Source organism: Nylanderia fulva, unplaced genomic scaffold (assembly GCF_048542155.1).
Source record: "Nylanderia fulva isolate GAGA-0341 unplaced genomic scaffold, ASM4854215v1 Scaffold267, whole genome shotgun sequence".
Taxonomy (NCBI): domain Eukaryota; kingdom Metazoa; phylum Arthropoda; class Insecta; order Hymenoptera; family Formicidae; genus Nylanderia; species Nylanderia fulva.
Genome location: NW_028190333.1, coordinates 1,426 through 10,287, shown reverse-complemented (window position 1 = coordinate 10,287; position 8,862 = coordinate 1,426). Strand labels below are relative to the sequence as shown.

At 27.9% G+C, this 8,862-nt stretch overlaps 1 protein-coding gene and 1 pseudogene across 2 annotated transcripts; both read left to right on the top strand.

The window, feature by feature from the left end:
• Positions 1–513: 513 nt before the first annotated feature.
• LOC114932079 (acyl-CoA Delta-9 desaturase-like) lies at positions 514–3,825 on the top strand (annotated as a pseudogene). Its single transcript, XR_014924916.1, has 5 exons — positions 514–751; positions 871–1,001; positions 1,130–1,335; positions 1,434–1,616; positions 3,370–3,825. The product of XR_014924916.1 is annotated as an acyl-CoA Delta-9 desaturase-like (transcript).
• A 1,634-nt stretch (positions 3,826–5,459) lies between these two features.
• On the top strand, positions 5,460–7,198 carry LOC146722828 (uncharacterized). Its single transcript, XM_085483754.1, has 4 exons — positions 5,460–5,782; positions 6,359–6,586; positions 6,764–6,847; positions 6,963–7,198. The coding sequence occupies exons 1-4, from the start codon at positions 5,578–5,580 to the stop codon at positions 7,196–7,198; spliced, it is 753 nt and encodes a 250-aa protein (XP_085339880.1). The 5' UTR covers positions 5,460–5,577.
• The last annotated feature ends 1,664 nt before the right edge of the window (positions 7,199–8,862 follow it).

Below are 8,862 nucleotides of genomic sequence, written 5' to 3'. Positions count from 1 at the left end.
TGCGTTATATTATTTTATGTATGAGAGAGACGAAGATAATATGACTATCTGTCCTTGTCTAACTGCACGATTGCAGTTTTCTCTATCGCGACATCGCGCAATTAATTTTCTGCTCTGTTTTATTCCTAAATGTCATTTCGCACATACACATGTAAATGAAATATTCCACAATCAAGATCTTTTTTATTAGACTTTTAAACTTATTTCTGCAAGTTCACTAATATTCCTTTATGCAATTTTTTGGAGGAAGCGATCTTATTTTGTACGTATAAATTATGAAACTTTTATACAAGCAAATATTGTTATGACGTGACGCGAGAAGCAAAAAAAACTCGTATATAAAAATTTTTTGTCTTTTTATCACAAATTCAGACCGCTCCCTCCTTTATTATTGTATTAACTTTAATCGTGAATTATAATGCTAATGAGTAAAAATTATATGATAAAACATTATACAATGTTAAGAATTATTATGTGTTGCAGACTATTATTACGAAATTTATATAGAAGCTGCACTTTTTACTATTAAACACAATTTTTTACAGTTTGACATTCAATATAATGAAAAATTTTGTAATGAAATTTAAAGAGACTGTAAATGACGAAATATTGACAAAAGAATCACATAAGGTCAATTATGAAATGAAAATTGTTTGGAAAAATGTAATTATTTTCACTTATATTCATCTTTCCATCCTTTACGGATTATATCTGTTTGCCTTTTACGCCAAACTGTGGACGATTATCTGGTGTATGTTTTTTATTTATTTGTTATTATTCCATAAGATTTTAAACTACATTGCACATATTCAATACAATAATAAAAATAAAATACATATATGTTATCAAATAATTATTTGTAATTTATAGTTTATATTATTGCTGTTCTTTCGGGTTTTGGCATTACTGCTGGCGCTCATAGATTATGGTGTCATCGGTCTTATAAAGCGAAATGGCCACTGAGACTCATTCTTGTAATTCTCAATGCTGCTGCTCTCTAAGTAAGTTTATTGTTAATGTTTTTCTTCTCGTTCAAGTGTATTGTAAACTTTTGTTAGCTATTATTTAGAGTTCTACATTTTATTTCTGTTTTTGTGGTATTCAAATTTTATTAAGCTATAATTTTTAGGATAACATTTTCGTGTGGGTTAGAGATCATAGAACGCATCATAAATTCACTGACACTGATGCGGATCCGTATAATGCGCGTAGAGGATTTTTTTTCTCGCATATCGGATGGCTTATGGTTCATAAACATTCGGACGTCATTATCAAGGGTGCTACGATTGACATGAGTGATATAGAACAAGACCCCCTCGTGGTCTTTCAAAGAAAGTACGACAGGCATAACTTATTTTTACGGGACCAAATGAAGCATTGTTCGTTTGACTTTATATATTGATATTATCTTTTTTATTCATACTTTTTTTTAGATGGTATTCATATTTGGTAGTACTCTGTTGCTTTATCATACCAATATTGGTACCTTGGTTGGCATGGAATGAGAGTTTCTGATATGCATGGCACATGTCCGTGTGCAGATATGGTTTAAATTTAAATTTTACTTGGGCGGTGAATTCTGTGGCTCACTTATGGGGTGAAAAACCATATAATAAGTATGCATTTGTGCAGTATATGTGACTTATTATGTACAAATATATATGTATATATATTTATTTATTTAAAATTAGTGAATCGTATTTATAATAATTCACATCATATCGGTGCTTAAAAATTACACAGGCACACAAAAAAATAAAAGTGGTATGTCCGAAAAACTAGACTCCCTACGTTTTGGTTTTTTGGTCCTCTGAATCCAAATCCGTTTAACTCCATCAAGTCCCAGTTTTTTATAATCTTAAAAAATATAAAATTTCGGGGTAAATTCGGACTTTATATGAAGAAATTATTTAACTCTTGGCTAAAATTTAATGGAAACGTTATGCCGATAATATATGTCGGTGTACTGAACTATCATGCCTATTTATACTAAAGATATTTTGCATACCTTCTTGAAATACGAGATCACAGCAAGAAGGAAGCTATATTTACCGTGAGTAGCGCGTTCTCTTGCTCTCAAACGTTCTGTGTAAAGGTATTCGTTTTTTTCGCTTTCTTGCTCTTTGTAGTATATCTCTTTTCACTGTCCAGTAATAGTCAGCCATCATATTTACATTCCACCTTCCTTGATATCGACATTCCATTTCTCTGATATCTTGATGGAATCGTTCTCCTTGCTCTTCGCTATAATCACCGAGATTTTCTAAGAACCAATCGAAATGCGAATCCAAGAAATGTATCTTCAAATTCATCAGACATCCTATTTCCTTAAAGTTTTCAATCATTTTTTCCACCAATTCTTTATAATCTGAATTTCTGTGATTTCTTTAAAAATTTCCGACAACGTTTTTGAAATTAAGCCATGCTTCTTTTTCGACATCATTCATTTCTGTAGCAAAGATCCCATTTTTTAACAATGTATGAATCTGAGGGCCGTTGAATATTCCTTCTTTCAATTTAGCGTCAGAGATGTTAGGAAACGTTTGTCCTATGTAGCGAAAACAATCACCTTCTTTGTTTAAAACATTTACGTATTGCTTCATTAAACCAAGTTTTATATGGAGAGGCGGAAGTAAAACTTTTGATTTGTCAATCAACGATTCCTTGATTATCTTCATGGATCCAGGTTTCATTGTGTTCCTTTCTGGCCATATTTTTATCCCCTTTTAGAGCAGTTGTCATCGCCCGTACTGTTCATCATGTCAGCAGATTCAGTACCCAAGTAGCAAACTAATGTCACCAAAAAAACGTCAAAATGATGTCATTTTGCTACCTGGGTAGTTTCTATCCGAACATGACTTTATCATGTAATGGATGCAAGAAGTATTCAACTTCTTATAGATCAAAAAAATAAGTAAACATAAACACAAGATCATTGTGTTTTTTACGGCACAAAGACAATCGATGGTCCATTTTTTATTCATCGCATCCAAGTAAAGAGTGCACTATTTACAGTAAATATAGCTTTCTTCTTGCTGTGATCTCGTATTTCAAGAAGGTATGCAAAGTATCTCATAGTATAAATAGGTATGATAGTTCAATACACCAATATATATCATCGGCATAACGTTTCCAATTAAAAATAAAATTTCGTTTAAATTTCAGCCGAGAGTTGAATGATTTTTCCATATAAAGTCGAATTTACCCTGAAATTTCATATATTTTAAGGTTATAAAAAATTGGGATCTGATGGAGTTAAACGGACCTCGGATTTTGATTCAGAGCACCAACAAACCAAAAAGTAGGGGGGTCTCTCGGACATACCACTTTTGTTTTTTTGTGTAACAGTGTTATTATTATATTATATAGATCAATCAGCTCTACCGACAATATTGCAGTTTCTATCATGGCTCTTGGCGAAGGCTGGCACAATTATCATCACATTTTCCCTTGGGATTACAAAACAGCGGAATTTGGAAATTATGGGTTGAATTTTACCACAGCATTTATCGACTTCTTTGTTTATTTAGGTTTAGCTTACGATTTAAAAACTGCATCCGCCGACATGATAAAAAAACGTTCTCTTCAAAGCAATGAAAATAAGAGTTACTAACTAATCGTGCAAAATTAAAGGATCCCTCGACTGTCTATATTAGTAACAAAATTACGATTTTTATATTTCTAGTCTTTTGTTGCATTAATTTGACAGAATTAAAAATCCTTCTTCAAGATTGCAATACATATCAACGATCCCAAGAAACTCCAATTTTATATGAAAAACGAGAAATGAATACGAAATTACAGTTTTTTTTATCTATTTATATCTTAGTATGGCGTTTCGAATTGCAAATAAACTGTCAACTCATAATGTGTTTTATGATTTCCACGTTAGATCCGCATTGATCCTCTTTTTTTCTACCTCTTAGCTTCTTTTTCTTCTCCATCACCTTCCATTTTTGTTCCTCTTTCTCCAATTCTATCATCACTATCTCCTTTTCTTTCTTTCTGTCCTTTCCTATTTTCCTTATTTTCATTATTCTTACCTTCGCCTCTATCTCCTCCAGCAATTTCTCTGCCCCCTCTCTTCTTTTCTCTTAACTTCCAATCCTTTTATGACTGTTCTTCCTCCTTTTCTCTTTTTCCATTATCTCTAACCTCCTTTCCATATCCCCTACTCTTTTTTCCATTTCTTTTTCTATGGGTCCCTCCTCCTCTTTCTTACCCTCCCTCCAATTCGCCATCTTTTTCTCCAGCCTTTCCACTCTCCTCTTCATTCCTTCTACATTCTCTTTTAACTCCTTCTCTTCTCTCCATTTTTCCATTTGCTCTCTGTAGTCTCTTCTTAGCTCCTTCATCTCTCCTCTTATCCTCTCTTCCTACTTTTTTATTTCCTCATTCAATTTCCCCATCATCTCTTTCACTTCCTGCCACATATCTTGAATTAGTCTCTTTATATCTCCCTTTCCTCATCCTTTCCTTTCTCTGGTGATCTCACTATTTTATTATTTTTTTAAAAACCTTCACGCCCTCCTTTCTGTGCTCTTTTCCTCCAGCTCCCTTTTTCTTTTCAATAAATTCTCTATACTTTCTAAGCTACCACTTCTTTCTTTTCTTTTCTTACCGTTCACTCCTTCCTCCCCACACAGCACATGTAGATTAGGAAAATGTTCTGAGAATATCGTTAAAGTATATTGAGTATATTCTAAGAATATTCGAAATATGTACTACGATATCAAGTATATACTGAGAAAGTTCCTATGTCTCACTAGTTTGCTTCTCAGTACATACTGAAAATATCTTATAGTATATTCTGAGAATATTTTTAGTAAATTATAAGATATTACACATATAAAAAGCTAATAAGAGCAGAAATAATATCACGGTTATATAAACTAGTTTATTACATTTAATCAATATGTACTGATATAAACAATAAAGTTTATTCTCGATTCTTAACTCGATTCTTGGAAGTATAGTTAGAAATTGGAGCTAGTCGAAATAATCTTGGCATAAAATATTTCCTTATATAATCAAATATTTTATGAAAGTATAATGAAAAGTTTAATGTATAAAAAAAATTAATTTTATTTAAATTTTTATTAAAATTATTGAATTATTGATTTATATACAATATATTATATGTATATAATGATTATTAATTGATTACGTATATATATTAATTGGCTATTTTAATAGATTGCTAATTAATTTATTGGATATTTTAGAAAATAAAAATTTATTGAATATAGTAAATTTTTTTTAATTGAATGTTTAGAAACTTTTATTAAAGTTAATTATAATCTTTAATTTATTTTTTATAATAATTGTTTTTATAATTTAATTTATAAATTTTTCTTGTTAATTTAAATAAAATATATATTTTTCTTTAATTTAAATAAATATATATTTTCTTTAATTAATAAATATATATTTTCTTCACAATAATCTAAATAATTTGTTAATTATTTTTTAATTAATTTTAAGAGGAGAGAGGATGAGGGTTGATGTGATAAAAAACGAAAGACATTGTAACATTGTTTTGTACATTATGTAAAAAATTTTACTAAATAGTTTAAGATGCCCTGGCTTGTAGTTAAATTTGATTTGGAAAATACTGTTAAAGCTGTACCAAAAAACTGGTATTGCGAAAAAACTTCGACCTGTTATTGGCCAGCAGAGTCTTGTAATAGTAGCTATGTCATTGAAGAAAAGATAAAAAATCAACAGACTCCGGATCGTTCATTATGGAAAACATATCCTGCTGTAATCTTGGGGCAATATGGTAAGCTTGATTAATTATATAAGAATATGAAAATACGCAACAAGTCCTTATCTAGTTTTAAACACTCTTTTTGTCTTATTTTTTTTTTTATTAACTTTATCTTAATATTTTGCAGCTTTTTTCTGACTATATATTTTTTTTTTTATTAATTTTTTTAATATATATTTTCTGATGTGCAGACTGCAAGTCCTAAATTAATTAATTATATATTTTTAATATAGCTAAACACTTATTATTACCAATAAAATATTAAATTTCGTTCGCCAGGAATGAAATACTAAGGTAGTAGATATTAAACTGACTACACTGGCTGTCTATTAGATTTGTTAAACTATATTTATTGACGTTTCGACCATACGGGCTGTGGTCCTTTTCAAAATTACAATAGAAGCATTAATGAGTTACTGCATATCGTTATTGACATTTAAAAGTACGCTCCGGTGAGACTTAACTTAAGAAAACTTTGAAAAGGACCACAGCCCGTATGGTCGAAACGTTACATTTTAATATATGTTATTTTTTATGCATACTTCATTACATATATAATAACTTCTTAAAAATGTTTTTTGTCGTTAGATAATTTAAAACTCGCCAAGAAAAAAGCTAATAAAGCGAAAACTACTAATGAGCTATCTTCGCATAATGAAGATATTAGAAGAAAACGCATACGAAAAAAGCAAAAAGATAATAAAAATCGAAATAAACGATTCTCAGATACTGATGAAACATCCTTAGATGATGACTCGAATGATGGAAATATTTACCCCGTGACATCTTTTCTAAATTCAGAAAAAACAGTGAATGGTAAATATTATTATCTATGAGTAAAACTCACAATTGAACTGTTGCATATAATATACATATATGGTTTCTTAAAATATTGTTGATGACTATATGTGGTGGCAACAAATTGTTAATTATTATTAAAAACTATATTTAATAAATAAATTATAATATACCATATTATTTTATTTTTTACAGATATTACACAGACAAATTCTGCATCAACTGCAAATTCGGTTGTGAGCGAGAATGCTTTTTCAAAATATCAGTCATTAAATTCAAGTCAGTAAATTATGTTTGTATTATAATGTTATTCTTTTATATTTTATGAATATTTCTATTTACACATATATTTGTGTGAAATGTTAGTAAATTATTGTTGATTCTTAAATTTCAGAATTTTATGAGGAAGTACTGGAAGAAATAAGCTTATTACATCTAAAAGTTAATAACATATTGGATAGCATCAACATTATTATTAATACTACAAAAGTAAACACCGAAGCTCTCGTAAATATTGATAGATCAGAAGTTTCGAAAATCGTACATTTGTTTCCAATGACCGAAGAATCATTAATTGAGGTAGAAGAATGGATTAACGCATCAATGGATAATAAAGTAGCATTGGTATGAATAGACTTTATCTCAATTTTTATATGAATTTTATTTTATAATAACGACTTAATATGTATTAAATTTAATGTTGATTTCTCTCTATATATAATAGCCTTTATTTAAAACAAATTTTTAGACCAGTGCTCGCCAGACCAATTAGAGTAAATCATCATTAAAATTTTTATATCTTAAATATTTAAATATTAATAAAATTTATATTATTAATATGTATTATATAAGATATATTTCAAAAGTAAACGTTAATCCTTAATAACTTCAGAATATTTTTATGTTGAAATTTCAAATTGCTTTACTTTATAATTTTTTGTCAGAATTCTAATGATAATGTATATAATATATTACAAGATATTTTAAAATATAATGATAATGTATATAATAGATTACAAGATATTTTAAAATATAATGATAATGTATATAATAGATATACAATAAGATATTTTAAAAGTGAAGTGATGAATTGGTTCGGGAATTGATTGAGAATTTAAAAAAATAAAAAAATTAGAAAATAAAAAATAAAAAATAAAAAACAATTAGAAATAAATAAAAAATAAAAAACAAAACAAAAATTAAAAATAATAAAAGAACAAAAAAATTATAAGTATAAAAAATAAGCTTGTAAAAGTTGGAAATAATCACACATAAATAAAGTCTGTTGTTTATTATATAATTTTTCTTATTTAAATTTATTGTTATCATACATATTTAGCGCTATATAATTTACAAAAATTTCAGATTTTTGAATTCAAAAAATTTTTTTAATTATAATTATTATTATTAATTCTACAATTTACAAGAGCAGTCGGGAGACGCCGCGCTAAGTGTGTATTCCGCAGCGTCAGTATACATATGCGTGTGTGCGTATGTGAGTGCATGTCAGTATGTGTATGAATGCGGGTATTCATATGTTCGTATGCGCGTGTTTGCGCGCATGAGTGCGTACATATGTGCGTACGTGCTCGCGTGACTTCGTGCGCGTACATGTGTATGAGTGTGTGAGTACGTCCGTTGAGTATCGATATTTGTGTTTGTGTCTATTTATTACATAAAACGTGCGCGTGCGTAAATGTCTCAAATTTAGCGCGGCGTCTCCCGACTGCTCTTGTAAATTGTAGAATTAATAATAATAATTATAATTAAAAAATTTTTTGAATTCAAAAATCTGAAATTTTTGTAAATTATATAGCGCTAAATATGTATGATAACAATAAATTTAAATAAGAAAAATTATATAATAAACAACAGACTTTATTTATGTGTGATTATTTCCAACTTTTACAAGCTTATTTTTTATACTTATAATTTTTTGTTCTTTTATTATTTTTAATTTTTGTTTTGTTTTTTATTTTTTATTTATTTCTAATTGTTTTTTATTTTTTATTTTTTATTTTCTAATTTTTTTATTATTTTTTTTTATTTATTTTCTAATTTAAACATTATTTTCTAATTTAAACATTAAAACTTTGTTGGCAGCAGTCGGGAGTTTTTTTTTTGTAAAAAATTTTATTATTATTTTCTAATTTTTTATTTTCTAATTTATTTTTTATTTTCTAATTTTTTTTTTCTAATTTATTTTTATTATTTATTTTCTAATTGTTTTTTATTTTTTATTTTTTTTTAATTGTTTTTTATTTTTTATTTTCTAATTTTTTTATTATTATTTT